A 24561-nucleotide genomic window follows, 5' to 3' on the forward strand; every position below is an offset into this window, starting at 1 on the left:
CAGTGAAATTGTTAATCTAATAATAATACAAAAATTTCAAAATAAAAATAAGAGATTAAAAAAACTAACCCTCGGTATTTGATTTTCCATTTTTGACAGTGAATGGTTGTGAGGGTTGATCTGAGAGATGGAGATAGACGGATTTCGTCTGAAATGGGGAATGATTTCGTCGGAGATGGGGACGGATGTCGCCGTAGAGAGTGAGAGATGGAGATGGGATTGAGTTGTGCTTTAGGGTTTTAGGTTAGAGATGATTTGCGATAATACTGTTTACATTTGTGTTGCGAAATTAATATTGTGTTTCACGTAAAAACATTTGACTTTCGCGTTGCGAATTTGACTATCGCGTTGCGAATTTGACTTCTGTGTTGCGAATTTGACTTTCGCGTTGCGAATTTGGAAAATCGCAACGCGAATTTGGAAAATCGCAACGCGGATTTGGAAAATCGCAATGCGATTTACATATTCGTGTTGCAAAATTGGAAACTGGGTTGCGAAATTGGAATTTGTGTTGCGAATTTGTTGTCATTTTGGCAAATCCAAAAAAAGTTGGTTAAATTCGTATATTATAAGACATTTTTTGTCACTGAGGTTATTTTCTCTAATTTATATATAAACTATGTAGTTTCTATATAGTTCAATAGTTCATATATAAACTATATAGTATTATAGTTTATACATAGTATATATAGTTTATACATAGTATATATAGTTTATACATAAACTATATAGTTTATATATATAATACATATACTTTATACATAAACTATATAGTTTATATTAATTATATATTAGTTATTTTAATTTTTTTCTCAACTTTTAAAATGAATGTAATTTAATCCATTTTACAATATTTTTCATATTTGATCCCTTTTGTGTTGTTTAATTTATTTAAATTTTTATTTGTAATTTCATATTTGCTCAATTTAGTCCTCCACATTTTATTTGCATCTGAAATTGACCCATACTTATTACTTATTTATATTTTTAAATTGGCCCATAACTTTTTAAATGGGTATAATTTAGTACTTTTTTGTATTAATTTCAATATCACAATTTAAAATTATTTTGATTTGATCCCTCATCAATGTGTGTTGTTTAATTTATTTAAATTTTTATTTGTAATTTCATATTTGTTCAATTTAGTCCTCCAAATTTTATTTGCATCTAAAATTGACTCATACTTATTACTTATTTCTATTTTTAAATTAGCCCATAACTTTTTAAATGGGTATAATTTAGTAAATTTTTGTATTAATTTCAACACCACAATTTAAAATTACTTTTTTCGATTTGATCCCTCATAAATCTATGTTGTTTAATTTATTTAAATTTTTATTTATAATTTCATATTTGTTCAATTTAGTCCTCCAAATTTTATTTGCATCTGAAATTGACCCATGCTTATTACTTATTTCTATATTTAAATTGGCCCATAACTTTTTAAATGGGTATAATTTAGTACTTTTTGTATTAATTTCAACATCACAATTTAAAATTATTTCGATTTGATCCCTCATCAATGTGTGTTGTTTAATTTATTTAAAATTTTATTTATAATTTCATATTTGTTCAATTTAGTCCTCCAAATTTTATTTGCATCTGAAATTGATCCATACTTATTACTTAATTATATTTTTTTAATTGGCCCATAACTTTTTAAATGGATATAATTTAGTACTTTTTTTATTAATTTCAACCTCACAATTTAAAATTATTTTGATTTGATCCCTCATCAATGTGTGTTGTTTAATTTATTTAAATTTTTATTTTAATATTATATTTGTTCAATTTAATTATTAAATTTATATTTTTCATAAAATTGAACCACGATTATTTATATTCTTAGTAATTTACTCTAAATCATATACAATTACAAATTGCAATTCAACGTTCACGAAAGACGAAAATAATTAATCCAAAAATAAAAATTAACCCGATTTGAACTCAATCCGTATCTGATAGAGATCCGACCTGAATTTTATGTGCCAATGATGTGACCCGATCAGAACGAATCCGCCTGAACGAGATCCGCCTGAAGTCTATCCGAACTTGAATTAACCTGCTTTTTAACTGCTTCGGACCTGAACTAGCAACGATCCGAACTGAAAATGACCTGACCTGAACCCGATCTGGATCTGGTGTCAAATCAACCTGAAAATAACCCAAATTGATTTGACCTGACCTGACCTGAACTTGATCTGGATCTGGTGTCAAATTTACCTGACTTGACCTGTATCCGATTTTACCGGACCTACCAAGATCTGACTGAAACCTGAACGATTTGCCCGATTTTACAACCCTATCCACCAATTACCACAATGTGACATATACTACCCGGGAAGGCAAGCGCTTTACTTCTCTCAGCAATCCTGTAGTATAATTCACCAACGATCGCACCGGATTCAACCCACGCAACTCTGTTCTTCACGTCGACGTCTATCGATCGGAAATGATTTAAATCGATAACGATGAACGGGATTTCGTCATGAGAGACGTATGAAAGACCTTCGAAATCATGACCGTCGCTTTGGATTCGGACATGGAGTGCATGATTTTGGAACTTGAAATCGTCACCTGAATGTGGGATACGTGAGATGATATGGTGTCACGATGACCCAAGGTTTTGTGGTAGTTGGGCATAGAAAACTTCAACACAGATGAATATGAAGAATTAATCTGTGTGTAGCAGACCCGGCTATTAGGGGGAGCGCCCTGTGCGAGTGCTCAGTGCCCCTTTTTTATCCTTGCAATTAGGCCCTCCATTTTTTTATCTTTATAATTAGGTCTTTAATTTTTTAAATATTATTTTCACCTTTATAATTGAGGTCCTAATATTATTCAATCTAACCTTTTATCTTTATAATTGAAATTTCTTATTTTTTGAATCCCTTTTTTACCTTTAAAATTGATGCCATAATTTTGTAATCTCACTTTTAACTTTATAATTGAGGCTTTTAAGTTTTTTCAATCTCACTTTCTACCTTTTCAATTAAGGCATCTTAGTTTTTTCAATCTCAAATTCTACCTTTATAATTGAGGTCCCTAATTTTTTAATATCACTTTTTTAACTTTATAATTGAGGCTCTTAAGCTTTTTAATCTCACTTTCTAACTTTCTAAATTTGAGGCCCCTAAGAATTTTCGATCTCAATTATATCTTTATAATTGAGGCCCATACCTTTTTTCAATCTCAAATTATACCTTTATAATTAATGCCACTATTTTTTATACAATTTCATAAAATTATCAATTTCTCATCCCTTTCTCCATCTCTCTCGTTAATTCATTTAATTTTGAATTAAATTTAATTATTTTTGTCTCTTTTTTTTACAAATCTTATTTTTCAATTTACCAAATATTCTTTAATTCTTAGTATTCTCCAATCTCATTGTAACCCCTCAGACCGATGCGGGTAACCCGATCCGATCTGGAGTGTCACATTAGGGCCACCAGAGCGACCCACTGTAAAAATAGCAGAAAATTTAAAACTTTTATTAAAACATGTAACTTATATAATGATTTATCAGTATGTAGAAATAAAACAGATTTTCAGACTCGTATATAAAACAAAATACAATTACATGCCCCTAATCACATGTACCGTACTCTGCAAACAACGCCGGAAGAACTTCCTTACTGAAGTCGATAGCTGTACTGGTACAATTCATTTAACCTGCAATGTTGAGTAATAGAGTGAGCTTCGGAAAGCTCAGTAATACAGAACTACCAGATGATGCTGATGAACGTGCAGATACAGATAAATATATATTTCCTTATTGTTTCTAAACATTTACAGATTTTTATACTGAGCAGAGATCCTACTGATATTTCAGATGGTAACGGACAATGAGCTTTCAGTTCAGAGAAATATTTCAGATGACTGAGTTCAGAAGATCATAATAGGTTTTCTAGTGTATTCCCGTAAAACCAGTAAAAAGATACAGATCTTTTAAAACATATATATATATATACCTCCATCCTTTCACAATCTGTTTGTGTAGGTTCCCCAGAACCATACACCCAACCCACAAACCTGTAAGGCCCTGAGCACAAAGCCGAGGAACCTGCAGAAATACTTCCTTCAACAATACCCCCAATTAAAACATTTTTCGTCCGTAAATGGAGATATCAGAAATCAAAACAAAATTCAGAACAGATATCAGAACAGAATCCAGATCAGAAATCAGAACAGAATTCAGGTCATGTATCAGAACAGAATTCAAGTCGAAAATTAGATAAAATATTTATATGATTAGGGAACACACCAGAGTTTACAGATATTATTCAGAGGTATTAGATAATCTTAGCAGGCAGAGAAACACGGATCTTGAGTATACCGATAAAATGTTAGAATTTAGAATCACTATTGGAAAAGTTCATTAACTGACAAAATCATCAGTTATTCAGAATGTGAATTATCAGGATCATATCTTATTCAGACATTTTTCAGAAGTTGTACGTAATCAGAAGGGTATTCAAAATCCTTTACATCCATGTCAATTGATCGGATAATCGAACAACTTGAGAACGAACATTCAGAATCTTAATAATCTATATCGACTGGTCAATTCATTTTAATTCCAGGGTATTTACTCTTTAATACCACAAATTTTTTTTCATAGATCATCTTTAGAATCATCGCTGAATAGATCTTCCAATGGTCTTTATTTCATTTCCAAGCTTCCACGATATCATGAAATACTGACATGCTTGATTTGTAGTTCATGTTCCATAAGGACAATACATCTTATAAACTCATCGGAATTTCCAGACTTATCCAATTTACTTACTTAATCCTCTATCATTGAGGTTACCTAGTTCATTTAACAGTCATGTCCATGCCAGTTACTTCAGGATTTTCAAGAGTAATTCAAACGTTCCTGAATTTCAGACACATGTTGTACTTCTGTTCCATTCAATTTGGTCTTCGTGGTTGATTTGTCGAACAAACGTCCAATTCTTAGTACTGAATACGATTCAGAGTTGAGCTAAGTTGAATACTTCCAAAATTTATCATCGAGTCACACTTGAGAAGACGAACATGCATTCCAGTAATATATATGCCATTCAGGTATTGACATAACTTTAGGGTTGATCTACTCACTTAAATTGTATTCTATTACTTTTAAAGGTAGTCCAACACCCATGCTTATTTGGATTCCTTAATTAATCCAAGACATTTACTTGGTATAGGCCATAAGGGTATTTTGGTATTCAGTTTTATTCCATTCATATCAGAGCTCGAAGATATTCATTCATTCCTGAGTTTGGTGATATTCTTGGTTCATTTCCATTACAGGGGTATTTTGGTCATTTTATAGATTCAATGTATTTTAATCCTTTTCTTCCGTCCGATCTTACTATTAAATTCAATCTTATCATTTATTTCAGTCCTTTCGAACAATTCTGACAGCAGAATACCCCGATAAATTATTCTTCAGGTATTTACTCATTACTCGGATATTTTCGGGTCAAGTGCCTTCTCAGATTTTACAAACAAAATATCATGAATTTTTCTTTACAAAGACATGATCTTAATAATTAAATTCGTACTTAATCGAGTTAAGTACAAATCCTCAAAGAACTTTTTTATTCAGGGTTAACTCAGACTATTTTACCTCTCAAGGGCATTTTCATAATTTCTTAACCAGATAATTTCGATATTAGCTCTTAACGAAAATAAAATAATATAGAGATCCTATGATTAATTACTTCCTCGAACATTATTTGATCTTGAAATGATTCCTTAAAAGACTTCTAGTATCTAGCATAAACCCTTTTGGGGTTAAAAACCGGTTATCCATAATTTCCAAGTAAAACTAACATTTCTTATGCACATCAATAGTTTTATCAAATCAATAATTCTTTTCAGATTTATTAATCCACTTCCAAGGACAATTCTTGTCATTTTCCAACATAAGGGTAATTTTGTAATTTTATCTAATTGAAATATTCTCATAATTTATCATCTAAGTACCTTTAATGAGATAAATTATAATGTACATATCTATGGCTGATTCTTTTATCACTTAAATCTACATATCCATGGATGATTCTTTTATCACTTAATTCCAGAACTTGTAATTTAATTCCAACTGTCCTCCAATTTCTTCTAATATTCATCTGAGCCATATTCAGTTACCCACTTTCTACCGTATTCGTATCGAGCGTAGATATTCATTAATTACACATATGAGACCAAACATTTACATTCATGCATTTACCAATACCAACATGTTCTATAAAGCATAAAGAGGTAGTAAAGTATTATCTCGATTTTTGTGCAATACTGATAGACCATAAAATTCCATTCGAACGCCCTCGATCTTGAAATCATCTTCCAATATTTCCTCAGATCCATACCAACAGAAATTACATAAAAACGGAGCTTAATTCTAAAAAACGGATCGATTCGGATGATAAATCAGTGAAAAACAGCTTACTGGGTTTGAATTTGGCGAAACAGAATTTGGATTTGGATTCAGGACGTCGAAAGCATAAAATATGACTTTTCGAAAATTTGGAATTTTTGGTCAAAATCAAAGTCAACGGGTTTGACTGGCAATTTTGAGGCCTTCGGGTTCGAATTTCGAAAAACGGAATGTGGAATCGGATTTGGATCGTCGAAAAATGTCAGGATAGGTATACTCGGTCAAAGTCAAAGGTCGTTTAATGCCTAGTCAAAGCCCGTCAAAGTTTTGGTCACCTTTGGTTAACACCGGTCAACGAGTCAACGGGCCGGGTAAACGGGTCAGAATCGGTCAAACCGGTCAAAATAGCTCCAAAACCAATCAAACCAGTCATTTTTTTGTTCCCCACGCGCAGCGACGGTGCGTGGGGGCACGTGGGACGTCTTCCGACAGCCTATAAATTACGGAAAAATTTCTAAAAATTATTTTGAGTGATTTCGAGGTACTTACAAAGCTCGGTTCAATTTTTTGAACGGCGAAGAGCTCGATTTCAACAAATCAGAAACTTTGACCGCTTAACCTCCTCGCGCGCCGCTGTCGACGGAGACCAAGAATGACACCGGCGAACTCGGAACGGCACAAGGAACACGATGGTGCGGGAGGTGTCGTAAACGGATGATCGGATCGTCGTGAATCGACGAAAAACCAAGTGAAATTGAGTTATCACCAATGATACTTCCGACTGAAATTAACGACGAACGGTGATAATTCACAACGAAAGGTTTAAGGGGTTTTGTTCATCGGTTGGCAACGAACACGATGGTGGTTTCGATTCATCAACCGGAGGGCGGACGACGAGTAGATCAGAGATCGAAGTAGGGTGAACGAGGGAGGGAAATGAGGGAAATATGGAAACTGAGCATGGGTGGGGAGTTATATTTCAACATATATATATAAATGGCTAAATCATGGGTTTTGTCACTGAACTTCCTGCACTTCTTAAAACGGTCTGTCAACTTTGAAATTTTACAATTTAATCCACTGTTTCTTTCAAAATACCAATTAAATCTGCATTTCTAAAATTTAGCCCCTAAATCGAGATGTTACACTCATTCTAACGATAACATAATATGTTATTCTTTATTTTTAATTTGTTATTCAGAATAAAGCTCCATATCATAATTTATATCTACATTCGATTTTTTTATTCTCTTATTTGTATTTAAGATGTTTTCTTAACAAAACAATGAAATTAATATTCAAAAAAGTTTAATAATTTTTCTAAGACATTAAATTAATTGTTTAAAGTAATAGAGTATATTTTCCTTTAATTATGGCCTATTTTTTATTTTTACTTAGGGTCCCGAAAATATTCGAGACGACTCTGGTGTGTAGACAAGTTTAGGTAATTGGAGATGAGTTGTCTGAACAAAGATGAAGACAACGAAGAAATGGGATACTCATTTGGTAATGTTTTAAAAACTTGATACTCTACATATTCGGTCCATGATATTTAACGATTGATGAAGCAATTTAAATTATTTTTTTGGGTGGGGACAGATAATATATTTAATAATTATTTTTTGGATTAGAATTGGATATATTATTATTTTATTGATTATTTTTAATTAATTAATTATTATTATTATATATGTGTGTGGAATTCATTTATGGATTGTAAAAATTATTTTATGAATAATGATGAACATTGATAAAGAATAGATTAAGTAATGATAAATGGAAGCTTGACCCAATTCCCGTGTTGATTGTGAAATCTTAACCCACAAGATAATAATAATAATAATAATAATAATAATAATAATAATAATAATAATAATAATAATAATAATAATAATAATAATAATAATAATGATGATGATGATGATGATAATGATGATGAGATGAATCATTAAATATTTTAAATAAGATTAAAGTTTAAATTTTAATATTGTGGATGAAACAAAATTAATTACGATAATTATTATTATAATAAAATTTAACAATAATCAATTAGATTTAATCGATTAATAAAATAAATATTAAGATAATATTCACTAAAAATATATTAATTATAGAGATCTTAAGATTAGGGTTAATAAAATCGACAACGATGAAAACATCTACGAAGAAGACAAAATCTGGGTTATTACATATTTTAAAAACAATTTCGACAGATTGGTGCATATGTAAGGACCATTGCTGATCCTGCAAACTTTTTTTAGGCTTGAACAAATATGTACCTTTTTTTATAATAATAAAAAAAACTCTGTCTAATGAAATGGATATTTTCTCTTTAAAACTATTTAACTTTTTCTTTTTAAAACTCTCTGTTTGATGCAATAGGTATACTATTCTCAAGTTTTACGAGTCGTTTATCTTAATTTATGTCTATGTTCGTTAAATATAGATAACCGTCGATCGAGAAGATGAACAAGAAACCTATGGTGTGAGACGTAGTGGGAAAGTTAGGGTTTTAAAAAAGTTTATTAAAAAAAGGATTAATTAAAATTTTGTTACCAACGTACTACATTATTAAACTAACATTGTTTAACGTTACAGTGCCTAAAACGATAATATAAATGATTAAATTTTTTCTTATATTTGTGTTGGATCAAATTATGAAATTTAACTCTAAAATTCGAATTAAATCATATAACGAATTAAAGAGTATAATACTCAAATCAAAATTAACTTGACCAAAAATCTAACTAGATCTGACCCATTATATTCCATACATTATGTATACTTTACTTATTAAAAAGAGTTAGTCGTATTATATATCCTCAAATTATAATTCTTATTATAAACTAACCACTAAACTTTTAAACATTTTAATTTTACCCTTAAACTATGTCTATCATTATAAATTAATCCTTAAACTTTGAAATATTTCAATTCTATCTCTCAAAATTATGACATTCATTTTAAATTAGTCCTTAAATTTTTTGAACATCTCAAATTTATCCCAAATTATATGAACAAATTAATCACATCCCTTTTTAATAAAATCATTAGGCAAGTTATATTATTATATATTTAAAAAATATATATAGGTTACACTATGGTTAAAACTAATTACATATTTGAACGAATTTAAGGATGAAATTAAAAAATTCAAAAGTTTAAGGACCCATTTATAATAAAAATCATAGTTTAAAGACACGTAATACAATTAATTATAGTTAAAAGGAAAAAGAAAAAAATCAAAACCCACGAAAAGGACGAGAGCAGTAAGTCTGTCAGCATCTCTTGGAAACTCCGCCACTAGATTCTTTGTTTATCCCCAAAATATCTCTTTTCAAATCTTTTTTTTAAATATCAATTATTTTAGTCCCCAAGATATTTTCACTTTGCTTTCCCCACCCACCCATCAATTCTACTCGCTCATCTACTACTTAACCTCAGTACTCGCCTCTGTATCACATTTCTACTTGAAATGGAAATTATATACCTTAATGGCCAGCTCAGGTTAACAAATGTTAATAACAAATCATGTTTAGAAAATATCCGTATTTTTATTCATATTTATTTTTATTATTACTTTAACCAAATTAAAATAATTGAATTACACAAAAATATCTTTAAAATATATTTGATTCTTGGTGTAGATATGATTGAGTATTTAATTGAATTAAGCTTATCAAATTTAAATTTAATTATTTATAATAATACAATAATAATTTATTTTAATATAAATGACTCTATAATTATATATGACACATATATACTATTATATTTGTATATATAATTTATAATAACTCTCTAATCATATATTATGTTTATAATGTTATATTTTAAAAAAGGAAATTCAAGGGTAAATTATTTATAGGAATATTAAAGAGTTACGAAACTAATAAGAAGCAAGAATTTATCAAGAGTTACAATTAAAGTACTAAACTGAATAAAATATAATATTAAAGGAATAACTTAAAAAGTATAAAATTTATTTTTTGAGACGAAAAATTAAAGTTGAACATATATTTAGTACGGATTGAGAAATATATCAAATTTAAATTAAATTAAATTATTTAATTAAAGATTAAATATTAATTTAATTTTAAGACTTTATACATCTAAATTCGAATCAAGCGAGTATACAAATTGGATACTTTCATATGGTGTATCTTATCTTTGAAGTTACGCTCCCTTGAAAAAGATAACCAATCCTTTGGCCGCACTCGATATATAAACCCTGAAACTCGACCCCCACTCCCTTCATAAAGTTCCATTTCTCTTTGGGAATTTGCCTACTAAAACATAAAAGGAAAATGGAATTAAAGAAGGAAATGAACAAATAAATAACCCCCACACCCCACGAAGGCACCAGCTGTTTGTTTCTCGGGAATCCGAGAGATTTTCTTTTAAAAGAAAAAAGCCATAGTCTTTGGCTTTCCTTTGGAGCCATGAACTCGCACGTTCCCAGAAACGAGTCATGGACGGACGAGAAGCACGTGCATTTCCTCAACTCCATGGAGGCTTGGTTCGTCCGTACAATGTTCGAGAACAACGACCGCTATAACCTCCGTCTCGACCGCCAACTTCCCGACAGCTCCGAGTCCACCCTCGATTGCAAACACCACAATGTTCCGACGAGAAAAAAACACGCTTCTTCAGGTAATGTTATTTAACACAGTTTAAACAATCCGTCTTTTTTCTTTCTTTTTTCTTTGTTACATTTTAGCAACAATTTTCAACCTTTACATATTCCAGCCTTCTTGTCTCTTCCATGGTGCAAAACGGTGCATTTTAGCATCACAAAAGGCTCATCTGAGAGATTGATGAAGTGATAAAAGATATTTTTTAGTTTGTTTTTTTAATATTCTATTTTGGGATCAAGTATAAAGTCTTTTTAAAATTTAAAGAGATTAACTCGTAAAATAAATTTTTATAATATTTAATTTAAATTAATAGATGAATAAATACGTCGTAAAGAATATATATAACATGTGGAATATGCCTGGAGATATTTGTAGCCGGTAGGTCACTTTTACGGTTCTTTCAAACTCTTTTCTTAATGATTTTTCGTCATTATTTGTCCCGGTCCATTTTTGCAGCAGATTCTATAGGCACAACAAGAAGCAAAATGAAGGTTAAAACTGATAAAAGACCAAAGCGACCACCGCCGCCCCCACAATCTCAGCCGCATGATTCATCAGAAGATCAGGTTGGTGCTATAATTATGAACCCATGTAAGCTGGCAAGTTTCAATATTTTTTGCCAACACATTGTCTCTACTGTTTCTGACATTGTTTGATCTTTAGTCTTAACAAATGAACTTCTCTTAATGGTTTTCATTTGTGTTGTTCATCTTGTGTTCGCAGGTGGTCCCTCAGGTCTGGAACAGAACAGAGGATAACGATTAGAAAAAGATCATTCCCTACGAACTAATATAAGACATCGGATAAATAAGCTTTTAATTATTGACTTGTAATTTTTCTTCTTTTGATCCCTAAATTTGATAGCTTTTTCCATTTTGATCCTTTTGATGATGTGGCATGTAGTATTACATTGCGCATCATAATATCAAAGTGTATCAGATATCACGTCATCATTGTGACTAAAAATCTAAATTTAAAATTCAAACGTTGACAAAAAAGGTCCAAGGATAAATTGAAAAAAGATACTATATTCAGGAGTTAAAATGTACTTTATCCATGTAAGAAATTAATCCTTTGTTTTAGGATTTTTTAATATTAATTTTCTTCTTTCATTGTATACTTTCCTCTTTGCTTTTAGTGTAGTGTATCCTATATAATAATTATATTATTTTCAATAGATTTTACAATTATTCAATTGATGATGTAATTTTATATTGTTTGATATACGAACTTATAAATTAGAATTAATTGTATTATATATTATCAAATTATGATTTTCGATTTAAACTAATCTTTAAACTTTTAAATATTTTAATTTCATCCCCAAACTATGACATCCATTCTAAATTAGTCTCTAAACTTTTTGAACATTTCAATTTCATCCCAAACTATACGTATATTCTAATCACGTCACTTGTTAATAAAATCGTAAGACTACATTATATTATTATATGTTTTAAAAAATAAAATTTAGTTTAAACTATGGTTGCAACTAATTACATATTTGAATTAATTTGGGATGAAATTGTAAAATTCAAAAGTTTGGGGATGAAATTAGAATGTTTGAAAGTTTAAGAACTAATTTAGAATTAGAATCATAGTTTAGGGATGAAATTAGAATATTTAAAAGTTTAAGGACTAATTTAAAATAAGATCATAGTCTAAGGACATATGATGCAATTAAATTTGTAGACTATTAATACATTAAACATATATGAATTCATGTGACCTGGTTAAATGAAATATTATTTTTCCTTAAAGCCTGGATTTGAGTATCTACCTCTATAGAGTATGTGTACATTATCAATAATTACGAAAGATTATGAACAAATATTACCATTTAATTATTCGAGAATATTTAAAAATAATTTTTACTATAATTTAAAAATTTTATAAAATCAATCGACCAATTCAATTGAATTAGACCATTCTAATGACCTATGAGGACTCTCTCATATTTTCACTTGATTGTAAAGTACCATTTTAGACATTCATTTCGGTTATATATCTAACTGATTGATGTAAGATATTTCTATCATGATATCTTGATATTTTGGCACCGGAAACGTGCTACTGCTGTCTTTGACTTAAATTAATATAAAATGATTTATATTAAAATTTATCACGTCTGAGTATAAATATATTTTATATAAAATATATATAAAAAAAAGTTATATAATGAATAGCCACAGATATAATAAAAATATTTAATACATAAATTATGTAAAATTTAGATCCTACAACCATATTTATCTAAATACCATATAATATATTTGAATATACTTAAACCCTAATTCTAAATCTCTAAATTCTAAAATTTTAAATATAAACCTTCAAATATATAATTTTTTTATAGATAAAACATATAAATCTAAACCTTAAATATAGACTCCATAAACATATATATTTAAATGTCATATAATATATTTGAATGATCTTAGACTGTAAATTTAAACCTCTAAACTCTAAATTTTAATCATTGAATTTTAAATTCAATGACTAAAACATATAAATCTAAACCCTAAAAAAAAATATATCAATATAACTTTATATGCAAAATATTTTTTCACCGTCAATATAATCCTAAATCTATTAGATTTAAATACATGTTTTATTCGATAATAGTATTTATGAATATCTTTAGTATTTTTGTAATTAAATTGATATCGATTATTCTGTAACATATTAACTGAGTCAGTAATATAAATGATAATAAATATGTTATATACGGGGTTATGATCCACTTACACATAATGTAAAAGGTTTTATTTTTATACCTTGTTAGGAATTAAAATCATTGTATGAGTAAAAATAGACGATTGAGATTATATATTTGTTTTCCTTTTCTGTGAATATATTCTCAGGTCTTATCATTAATTTCAGTCATTTATTTTAATTTATACAATGATGTTATAGGAATATTAAACTAATAAATTTTACACGATATGAAATGGTCTTTCTCTTTATATATATATATATATATATATATATATACACACTATAGTAGCATGGTTAAAAGAAAGGTGACGGGAATGAATAAAGGAGATGTGGACACGGGACAGAGAAAGGAGAGACATGAGGCAGTGCTTATCCTGATAATAGATAAGAGTTGGTTGCATAATCTTTTCACATAATAATACCTTTGCTATTCCACGACGCATACATAACAAAAGGTCAATCACCAACTTACCCTAACTAACTGTTGTAACAGGAAACTGCAAACTGTTGTTATACTCTGACATGTTACCAAATGCAATTAGTTTTGTTTTAAATTGTTTGGTTTATACAATAAAAAAACATTATATTCAGTGTACAAAATAACAATGTCATTTTCCATTACAGTGAAGAAAGTTAAAGAGCATCCGTGGAATGAGGAGAGCGCCATAGTGTGATTAATATGGAACACACAACAAAGCACATGGGAACAGCGTGGAGATGGTCCTTTTATGATTGTGCACCCAATTATACAAAATCATATTTCATAATTTATAGAATACTAATAAATTTTATTTAGAAAATTAGAATATAACCTATTAAATTTAATCTTGTTAATGTTATTGTCGATATAATATATAGAAGGAAGTAGAATCGAATATGTTTAAACACTCGGAATATATACAGTGTATGGTGAGAGACTGGTTATGGGAGTTGTAGTGGCTTGTTATGGGGTTAAGGGTAAGTCTCTGCTTATGGCTTTTTTTGAAGTTAGTATATATAAACAATCATATGTTGGAAGCCCAACAAATGACATTAATCTGAGGTTAATATATATTTTGGTACCTGGATTTAATTATAATGTTCAATTTGGTACGTAAGTTTCTTCTTTTTCAATTAGGTAGCTTTTAAGATGTAATTTGGTATTTAATTTTTTTTAACTCAATTGAATGTTTTACCTAATTTTTTTATTCAAATTGGTATTGAATATCACCAAAATTTTTAGTTGTGTATCGATTTTATCATTTAACTTTAAAGAATTTCAGTTTAGGTTTTAAACTTCAATTTTTGTTACAATTAAAGTACTAAACCATTAGTTTGAAAATGAAGCAAACTGGGTTGGGAGGGTTACCCTCGTCTTTGTAGTATCCAATCTTAATTAGTCGGTTAATAGATCTAACACCAATGATTAATTCAAAAAAATACTAGACCATTAAACCATTAACACACAAATGACATGACAATTTGATGTTGATGTAAAATTAAAAAAAATATTATTCTATTTTATCATCTTTATTGTCAAAGTTAGGATTTTTTTCCATCAATTTGTAACCGTCCTCGAAAATTATTATTTTTTGACGTTGTTTGTAGTCGTAAAAAATATAAATAAACTCGTATCACCGTTGTCTACTATTTTATTAGTTTAAATTTTTTTCCTGAAACCTCTTTAAAATCAGAAAACTTTTAACACAAAAAATATATTATCTTTTGAGCTTTATAAACGTTATTGAATTTGAATAATTTATAGTGTTTGTTCAATTATCTAAACGATGCGAAGTATTTTTTACGATTATGGATAGCATATGTCGAAACTTTAGATAAATACTTATCAATTTTGAATTGATTTTGTGAAAGAACAAACTGAGAAGAAGAAATAGCAATGAAATACAAATGTTTTGGTATTGATTTTATTACAACGATCAATAACGGGTGACAATCGACTAGTAATGATATAAGTTGATTATTTTTTGTAGGGATCAAATTAATACACAAACTAAAATTTGATATCTAAAATTAAAATATTTTAAAGTTTAATGATAGAATTAATACGCAAAACTAAAATTTATGAAAAGAGATTCGTATTATTGATTAAACCCTTCAGTACTTTAATTAAATTCGAAATTGAAGTTTAATATTAAAATTGAAACAATCTAAAACTGAAATATAGAAATATACAAACCTAAAAGATAGATTTGTAAATGAAGACAGGTTTTTATGATTGGAACTGATTGTTGGATTTGATTTCAGTATCAACATTGATTTACGATGGTGTTACAAGGCCTCCATTGAAGTCAAGGCTGACAGAAACAAGCGACCCAAACACCAATCCTGCTAAAGTACTTCACTTTCCCTAACACAAGCCATATCCCAAATCTCCAAAGCCTAAACCTTTACGATCTCTTTCAACCCATCGTTTCGATCTCTCGATCGAACAACGATGTTACCCTTCTTTGAAGATTACAAGAATCTCATTCTCCAAACATTGCTCTCTGTTTCCCTCACCTTAATCCTCACTTTCCTCAAGATCCCTGTTTTGTTTCTCCACGGTCTCTTCACTTATATTCACCCTGAAAACGTCGGCCAAGGAAACGGCGGTTCATCTTCCGGCGTTAGAGCTGCCATTCGTAGACCTTCTGGCTCGGATTCCGGTCTCGGACTCGATGGTTACCAATCTCTGTCATCGAGGACCAATGCGGAGCTCAAAAAGAGGAACAAATCTAAAGACAAGAAGTTCGAGTTCGATGAAAACAATGCCCAGATCTTCAGGCTGAAACTCGACGAGGGTCATCTTCAAACGAGGCTTTGCTTCAATGATTACCACAATTCCTTTCTTTTCTCCTTTGTGGGTATTTCCTGTTTGTTGCTTTACAAGTATTTAGGTAGCTCTGAGGGTTCTGGGAATGGGAATTTGATTCCGGTTATTCTGGCATTCATTGGTTTAACCAAATCTTTTTTAGCTCTTGCGAAGATATCGTTTGAGAAATCTGCTTCTAAGAGGTCGGAGAAGCAATTTAGTGTGATTTTTGGTGTTTTAGGGTTTGTTATAGGGATTATGATTTGTTCTGGAATAGGACCCTCGGTTTTCGATTTCCATTTCGATTCGATCGAAGGCTCTTGGAGGATTCTTATTGCCATCTTCATGGGACTGATTGCCGGGTTTCTGTATATGCCTGCTGGGAAAAATGCAAGGTCCTTTTGGCTTGGGACTGATCAGCTTAGATGTAATTTGTCCATAATTTCTTGTGGATGGTTTGCTAGAATGATTCTATATACCAATTACATGTTAACAGTTTTCACTGCTTTACTTTGGATCAATCCATTTGCTGAAATCCTTGTTAACAAGAATAGTTTCCATGGTGGATCAGCTGCGGAGGAACTTGTTAGAAATGTGGGGTTTTTGAATTCGGAATTCACCAGGTTTAGGCTTCTCTGCTTATTACTCTCCGGAATTGCACAAATCATCGCAGTACGTTCGAACCTGCAGATGTTTTTGAACGAAGCAGTTTTGACTTGGTATCAAAGATTGCATGCTAGCAAGGTCCCGGATTTGGATTTCAGCCGAGCCAAGGTTTTCTTGCACAATCACTACCTATGCCTTGCAGTTCTGCAATTCTTTGCACCATCAGTGTTGGTACTGCTCTTCCTTGGCTTATCTCAAATTGACACTGATTCATTTGATAGATACAACCTTGTTTGTGGTTTACTGCCTTGCTCTGCTTTTGTTAAAGAAGTGGCCGTGTTCATGGCTTGGTGGATCGTATTCGTCTGGTCGGTTATCACGTCAGCAAATCTGGTGTTCTTCCGACGTGGTGTTTTGTATGTTTTCTGATAAAACTCAGTTTTCTGTACTTGCGTTTTGTTGTTGGCGTTGAATTTTTGCCTAATTTTGGATACAGATTGTTTTGCTTGAAACAGATGATTGCATATGTTTGCTGAGATGTTGTAATGGAATACACATGCAACAAGAAAAATGTTGTTTTGTTTCAGTTTAGTTAACTAATAGGTTCTATAATCATGCCTGTCTAAAGATGTAGTTCGAGATTTTCAAAATGTACTTGTGTTCGATCTCTGGATCAATCGGTAACCGTTTTACAAAACACACTCGTATGTATTTCGGATTCAGATTTTCAATAATTACATAATACAATCCAAAAACCCCATTGTAAATTCATCTCTGATTGAGAACACAAAATGGAACTTAAGACTGAAACTCTTGTCCTAGGATACAAGATCAAACCACAATCAAGCATTTATTTCTGAATTACATTGATGCTCTCTACTGCAGCTCCTTCTGCCCCAAAACATTCTTGAACATGTTGTTCTCTCCAATCTTGGTCCTTCGATTTTATCCTGCTCCATTGACATAGCTTGTGAACGTCTTGGAGATTCTTGTGTTTCTGTTGTGTCTCGATGTTCAAAAGAGGGGCAAGGACTGTCATTGCAGGTACATAAAGGGATGGCGACAGAAGGAAATGGACTACAGGTAACTGGACAGAAAATATCCGAAGAAACTGATGAAACATGAGTCTTTCTGATCTCTGAAGTTGGTGACGGGCAATCTGCATCGCGGGGATGAAGCATGCATGGCGTACAGAGGCCAAAGGAGAGCTGTAGCTTAATTTCTTTCATTGGCGAACTCGGCAATTTCACAAAGGAGAGAACGGCATGTCTACAGAGAGGGCATGGAATAGACCCAGTTGGGGCAACCATATTGGAAGGAATTTGGCTTGTTAAGCATAGATAAAGTGCACACCTTACGCATAGCTCGTGCCCACATCCTGAAGTGAAATGAATTGATCAGTGCCCCTTATAATCTGATGTTTAAAACACAGATAAATACAGCAGTTTATTCAGATGACTCGATCCTGTGAACTTCTGGTCACAAAGGGCAACCTTACATTTGCTAATCGGAAAACATAACCCAAATTATGAAAACGGCCAGTTGATGGCATACCTTCAGCAGCAACACTACATGCTCTCTCAAGGCAGACGGCACAAGTGTCTGCATCATCTGAAGAAGCTGTTGAGGACTGCAACCCACATTCTCTGCCAACGATAGAAATATTTGAATCATTTACAAGTATGTTAAAAAAAAAAAAGATTAAAGTATATTTAATTGCTGTTATATCTACCAACAATGAAGATCTCCATTCAAGGTGAAAAACTAGCAATCTGAGCCTTAATTATGACCATGGAATTATTTGATTACCTTGCTATGTTAAGTACACTCAAAAGAGGCAAGGACAAGTAGTTGGAAGAAGGAAATCCAAGTATGGTTGCGTCCGAATTAGGAGCCAACAAGGGCTCAAGCCAATGACGACCCCACATCCTGGCAACATCAAGCGGCAGCCACCTGAGAAAATACAGATAACGCCGTCTTTCAGTCATGATAAATTCAGAACAGAAATAATAACCATACTAGAAGACTGAGCAGACGAGCAAAACAATATCAAAAAGGAAAGTTTACCCGTTGCAATTCAAAGTCATTCTACTGGCTCCTCTTGCTAGAAGGATCTGCAGACAAATGAATAGCATTATGTCCTATTCGATACATACAACAAATGGATCCAAAATCATTGCCTATAAGTCTTGCCTGGCAACACTTCAAGTTTCCTCCACAAGCAGCATAATGCAAAGGAGTGCTTCCAGCTCCTTCCCATAAAAACAATAACCACATCACCCGGAAGTAAAAATCAGAAGGCAACCATCCATGAAATAATAAAAAAGAAAATCATACCTATCAAATCCACCGACGTTCCAAAGTGAAGTGTGACGGCAGAGACATTGGCTTGAAGGTCTAATAATAGTTGTACGCAATCAAAAAACCCATTTAATGCAGCCATATGAAGAGCAGTAATCCCACCATCGGCTGCCTTATCTACAAACTTCGACAGTGCACTGCATAGTAAAAAAGTTACATAGTTAACACAAACAACTATACAACTATCACTTTTCGCATATAAGGCTCAGTAATTCCATAGCAATTGAGATCACAGAGAAAAATGTCTGTGATGGGCATCAATAAGTCGTACATGCCAAAACTGGATTTCTGCTGTAAAAGATCCTCTCTGATTAACCTTTTTCACAATATTACATGCAATGAATCCTGGACCTAAATCTTGTTTAAATTGAATTCAGAGCCCGTAGGGCAACATGCTGATTGAGTGAAGTAACAGAATACACACCTCTGATCGCTTTTGCTCCTCACACCAGAACCATCCCCTCTTTGACCACCTATTTGGTTGTTTATAGCTTCAAAAGGAGCACTAGGAACAAAATCGGCAACAACCAGTCTTATGCATCTCACATGTCCATTTACGGCAGCAAAATGTAGAGCTGTTCTCCCACTTAGATAATCTGCTCTCGTGACCTAGAAAGGAAGTAAAACAACAATAGACATCAATTAATTAACATACATTTTATACTTTTTAAAGTTCAAAATAAAATTAGGAAAATTCATTAAAAGCAAACTGATGATCTCAAGAGCACATAGCATCCAACCTCATTACAACTAAGAACTTATTTCATAGTCATATTTTGTGAGTAATTGTAAGTTTTAACGGAAAAATGGAACTTACATTGCATCTGTAAAGCAAAAGGGTCTGTTCAACTTCCCAGCGCCCATATCTACACGCTTGCATCAATGCAGTCTTTCATTTCAAAGCATGAAGACATAAAAATCAGTTATAATGCAAATAGGTTCTGTGTGTTGGTTAGAAGAGAGCAGAATTTCAAGTGATACATTCTTGAAGCCTGGCGTTTCCACAGAATCAGATTTGGAATCTAAAATCATGTTCAGTAAATTCTCAAAACTAATATACTCTATCCTTTAGGAAGGTAGCCGACCATAAGAATTCTTTCAACATATGTCCAATAACTCCAAATTCCAAATTCATAAAATCAAATAAAAGAAGTTTCCATATTTCCCAATATTCAAGAGAGCTCTATAAACAGAAGTAATCCCACACAAAAATACAGCACAAGAAGAAGAATCATACCAAACACATTGTGAAACTTAAAAAAAAAAACAATCAGCAATATACTTTTATTTAAAACAAAAAGAAAAACCCAGATAAGAAAATGAATCATCAGTTACCTGGCCACAGTAATTCCTGGAATTAACATCAGCTCCATTCTCAAGCAATAAAGCAACAATCTAAGGAAACCCCAGCAAAAAAAAAAATTAAAACAGGCAAACATTAAACATTTTACAAGCCAAAGGGTACCAACAAAGGTGACTAATTTTAAGGAAAGACGGAAAGAAAAAGGAAGAAGAAGAAGAATAAGAAAGAAAGAAACCTCATTGTGGCCTTTGGCAGCAGCGAAATGAAGAGGAGAATTAAGGCCACCAAAAGTGGAATATTTAGCAAGACACGGATTGCAACTCAAAAGCATCTTAGCTTCCTCCAAATCTCCATCTCTCGCCGCCGACACTAATCTCTCACCTGAAGCTGAGCACCCAAATGAATTTCCCATTTTGATTATCTCTCCTGATTTCTCTCCGATGTAAGTTTTACCAATGATTTTTTCTTTCCTTTTTTCTGGGTTCTTTCTTTCTTCTTCTGTGTGAGAATTGAAATTAGGTCAACTGTCGTGGAACAAAAATTCAAATAAAAAGAAAAAATTAAATAATAAAATGGTTGCAGAGAGGATTTCCTTTTGTCCTTTCCCTTTCCTTTTGTTTTTTTCCTTTTCATCCTCTTCCTTCCAATAAATCACTACACTTGATATGAAGGTAAATTTTATCATATATCCCTCATCTTTTGGTATTATGTAATTCATACCACTAAACTTTTAAATACTTCAATTATAGTACTAAATTTTTAAATACTTCGATTGTAATACTGGATTTTCATTTTAGTTTGAATTAATTTAATTTTATCATTATACTTTCTTTTTCTTTTTTAGATAATAGTCTATTCATTAACTTAAAAAAGCGTCAGATACAATAACTTCAGATGCAAATGTCGCTACTGTATGTGCTACCATATTAGCCGACCTTCTGATGGTATTGAGGCGAAATTCCGGGTGAGTGCCGAAAATGCAGCAAGCCTCGGCCAAAATAAAACGAAGAACCGACAAATTCGAGTGATGATGAATTATCTGATGAACGTCATTGGATGCATCACCTTCGACAAATAAACTTGGAAAATCCTAAGTCAATGACCAGGCGGAGGCCGAAACAAATAGCATGGGATTCGATAGAACCCGCATCCCACGGACCATCGATACAAGAAGCCCGGACTGCCAAAACAAAACCATCGGAATCACGCACCACCTCCCCAACAGCCACAGCACCATCATCAAGGGTAGGGGTGTAAATGAGACGAGATAGATCGCGAACTATTCGAGATCGATTTGATTAAGGCTCGATAAATACTCGGATCGAATGGACTCGACTCGAGTTCTTAACGAGCTGAAACGAGTTACTCGATATTCGACTCGAAAAGCTCGTGAACAGCTCGAAAATATAATATATTAAGATTTTATTTTTTTAAAAATAAATTATTAATAATATTAATATTTATGTATTATTTTTTTAAAAATACAGTAAGATTTCATGTATTTAAGGTTCATGTTCGAGTTTGAAGCTTCAATCGACTTAAGTTTAAGATTTTTTTTTCATTTCGAGCATTTTCGAGCTGCTTACGAACTTCAGTTCAAGATTTCGAGTTCGAGTCGAGTTTGAAAATTTTAAACTCGTGAATTTTCGAATCGAGTTAAGCTTTATTTCAGAGTTTTCAAGTCGAGTCGAGCTCAGCAATACTCGAACTTAACTCGACTCGTTTACACCCCTAATCAAGGGGCAGGCACCATCAATATTTAACTTAACAAAACCCGGAGGAGGTTTACGCCAAGAAATTGAATGAATACTTGAAGAATTTAATACACTTACACTCAACTTTCAACTTCCAATTTTATTAACTTATAATTTTCTATTAATATATAATTAATAAATAAATTGATATTAATCATTTAAATTTTAAAATAAACTTTAAAACATCATTGAATATTTTTTTATTGTATTTTAAAAAATAATATATATATATATATATATTAACTTTTTATTTTAGATTGATGTTTCTTATTTTATTTTTTACCTCCTGGTTTTAAGGTTTTACTTTGACTAATTCAGATCGATTTGCATCGTGTACTTGACTTTGGTGAGTGAGTCTCCCAATAAAATATTTTTACTTACACAATGACTCGAACTCAAAACCTTACTTAAAATCTAAATCTCATTTAACTTAATATTATTTTCTAAAATATTCTATCCAACACAAATTTAGGTACTTTGATAAATGCACAAACTAAGTTGAATTATTATTGATACTCTTTGTTTAGTCGGTATGAAATGGTTGCGAATGAATGGGTCGGCCACTCGGTCCCGTCCCTTGAGATCATGCTAAGGCCAGCCGATGTTGACAGATCGCAGAGCCCGTGCGTTCTCAAACCTGCCAAAAGTGGGAAAAAATATCTTCTACTTCACTGATCACGATAACCAGTAGTGCAGATACCGTGCGTCAAAATGATAAAATCCAAAACTAGCAAAGACTGTACACGTGGGACACGCACAGTTATTGATGATTTCTGGTTTGAACAGTAATGATGATGATGAACAACTGATGGTGATAGATGGATGAATGGTTTCGCATGAAAACGAGTAAGCAAACCAGGAGATTACTCGCATCAAATTTATCTGTGGATTAGGTAAGTTCGGTGGGGATTATGTTCTATTAAATTGTTATTAGATCACTATTTATAAAGTTATAGGTAAAATGGTACGTGAGATTCTCGTATTTTTTTTTAGAAAAAAATAAGTTTAGTTTTTGTAATTTTTTTACATTTAATATGTTCCTCAAACTTAAAAAATAAATTCAATGCGATCCTTTTGTTAGAGAATATTGTTAAATTAGATAATAAAATAGTAATAAATAATATCAAATATCATTATAAAAATTAATGATAAACAATGAGCTTATTTGTCTTAGGATTGTAAGAGTTATAACAATCAGATATTTGAATCACACATGAGAAGATAAAACAAATCAGATTAAACTTCTTAATAAATAAATAAAAATAACTTGAAAGAAAAATACTCTTTTATTGTTTGATCTTTTGATCGAAAACAATTGAGGTATGTAGATACACAGTTTTCTTAAGACAGATTTTCAGCCACTCCTTGGTGCTCAAGATTGTTGGTCGTCTGTCTCCCAGGATACAACAACTATATGATCAGCTACAGTAGCACAACAGTAGAGATCACGAACTATCATTACCTTCGACTATCACCGAAAAATTAATGAGAGAAAATATTTTTCAAGAAATTATGAGATATAAAAAACTTGTTCTGAAAATTATGTTTAACCTAGTAGCTTAACTCATTATTTATAAGAGATTTTCAAAAGAGATTTACTCAAACTAAATATATTTTAATATTCAAATTTAAACTGATAATGATATCTTTTAATTTAAAATATTTAAAAGATATAAACTCATTCCACTATTTAAACTTAAATAGATATTATTTTAATTTGAAATATACAAAAGGATATAATTATCTTTAATATTCAAATTTAAATAGGTAACAAATACCAATTAATTTGACACATTCAAAGAATAATTATCCTACTAATATTCAAATTAAAATTATCTTTTAATTTGTAATATTCAGAAAATACATGAATTTAATTTAAATATTAAATCTATCAATGAAATTCACTCATTTTTCCAACACCTTTAACCAATAGTTTTCATTGTTGATCATTATGGTACTGACGTGATACTTTTCGGTATTGGCGGGTGGTTTACAGTGATTAGTTATGTGGCTGATGA

At 31.4% G+C, this 24561-nt stretch overlaps 3 protein-coding genes across 4 annotated transcripts; 2 read left to right on the forward strand and 1 right to left on the reverse strand.

Annotated features, from left to right (window-relative positions):
• Positions 1–10646: 10646 nt before the first annotated feature.
• Positions 10647–11864, forward strand: LOC120116673. 2 transcript variants are annotated; one of them, XM_039137096.1, is made up of 4 exons: positions 10647–10762; positions 10810–11026; positions 11467–11576; positions 11734–11864. In XM_039137096.1, exons 2-4 carry the CDS (start codon positions 10816–10818, stop codon positions 11773–11775), a joined length of 363 nt encoding a protein of 120 aa, XP_038993027.1. In that variant the 5' UTR covers positions 10647–10762; positions 10810–10815; the 3' UTR covers positions 11776–11864. The 2 variants fall into 2 exon arrangements, with proteins under 2 accessions (XP_038993027.1, XP_038993033.1); XM_039137102.1 differs by lacking the exon at positions 10647–10762 and having other exon boundaries at positions 10772–11026; positions 11470–11576; positions 11734–11840.
• Positions 11865–16042: 4178 nt separating this feature from the next.
• On the forward strand, positions 16043–17716 carry LOC120118074. The gene has a single exon (XM_039138214.1). The coding sequence runs from the start codon at positions 16163–16165 to the stop codon at positions 17552–17554; it is 1392 nt and encodes a 463-aa protein (XP_038994145.1). The 5' UTR covers positions 16043–16162; the 3' UTR covers positions 17555–17716.
• Positions 17717–17857: 141 nt separating this feature from the next.
• LOC120118062 (E3 ubiquitin-protein ligase XBAT33-like) lies at positions 17858–21414 on the reverse strand. The gene is made up of 11 exons (XM_039138208.1): positions 21025–21414; positions 20822–20881; positions 20304–20375; positions 19911–20095; positions 19463–19623; positions 19319–19377; positions 19193–19239; positions 18935–19078; positions 18680–18771; positions 17950–18503; positions 17858–17916 (listed from the first exon to the last, which is right to left on the reverse strand). Exons 1-10 carry the CDS (start codon positions 21199–21201, stop codon positions 17968–17970), a joined length of 1533 nt encoding a protein of 510 aa, XP_038994139.1. The 5' UTR covers positions 21202–21414; the 3' UTR covers positions 17858–17916; positions 17950–17967.
• Positions 21415–24561: the final 3147 nt, after the last annotated feature.

The sequence above is a fragment of the Hibiscus syriacus genome, unplaced genomic scaffold (assembly GCF_006381635.1).
Source record: "Hibiscus syriacus cultivar Baekdansim isolate YM2019G1 unplaced genomic scaffold, ASM638163v2 tig00000916_pilon, whole genome shotgun sequence".
In the NCBI taxonomy this organism is placed as follows: domain Eukaryota; kingdom Viridiplantae; phylum Streptophyta; class Magnoliopsida; order Malvales; family Malvaceae; genus Hibiscus; species Hibiscus syriacus.

Excerpts from the sequence above, each read along its gene's own strand:
- LOC120116673 (XM_039137096.1), top strand. The coding sequence starts at position 10,816 with ATGAACTCGCACGTTCCCAGAAACGAGTCATGGACGGACGAGAAGCAC. Across the intron at positions 11,027-11,466 it reads AAAAAAACACGCTTCTTCAG|CAGATTCTATAGGCACAACA; the intron begins GTAATGTTATTT and ends CCATTTTTGCAG. Across the intron at positions 11,577-11,733 it reads ATGATTCATCAGAAGATCAG|GTGGTCCCTCAGGTCTGGAA; the intron begins GTTGGTGCTATA and ends TTGTGTTCGCAG.
- LOC120118062 (XM_039138208.1), bottom strand. The coding sequence starts at position 21,201 with ATGGGAAATTCATTTGGGTGCTCAGCTTCAGGTGAGAGATTAGTGTCG. Across the intron at positions 20,882-21,024 it reads CTGCCAAAGGCCACAATGAG|ATTGTTGCTTTATTGCTTGA; the intron begins GTTTCTTTCTTT and ends GGGTTTCCTTAG. Across the intron at positions 20,376-20,821 it reads CCAGGAATTACTGTGGCCAG|ACTGCATTGATGCAAGCGTG; the intron begins GTAACTGATGAT and ends TTGAAATGAAAG.
- LOC120118074 (XM_039138214.1), top strand. The coding sequence starts at position 16,163 with ATGTTACCCTTCTTTGAAGATTACAAGAATCTCATTCTCCAAACATTG.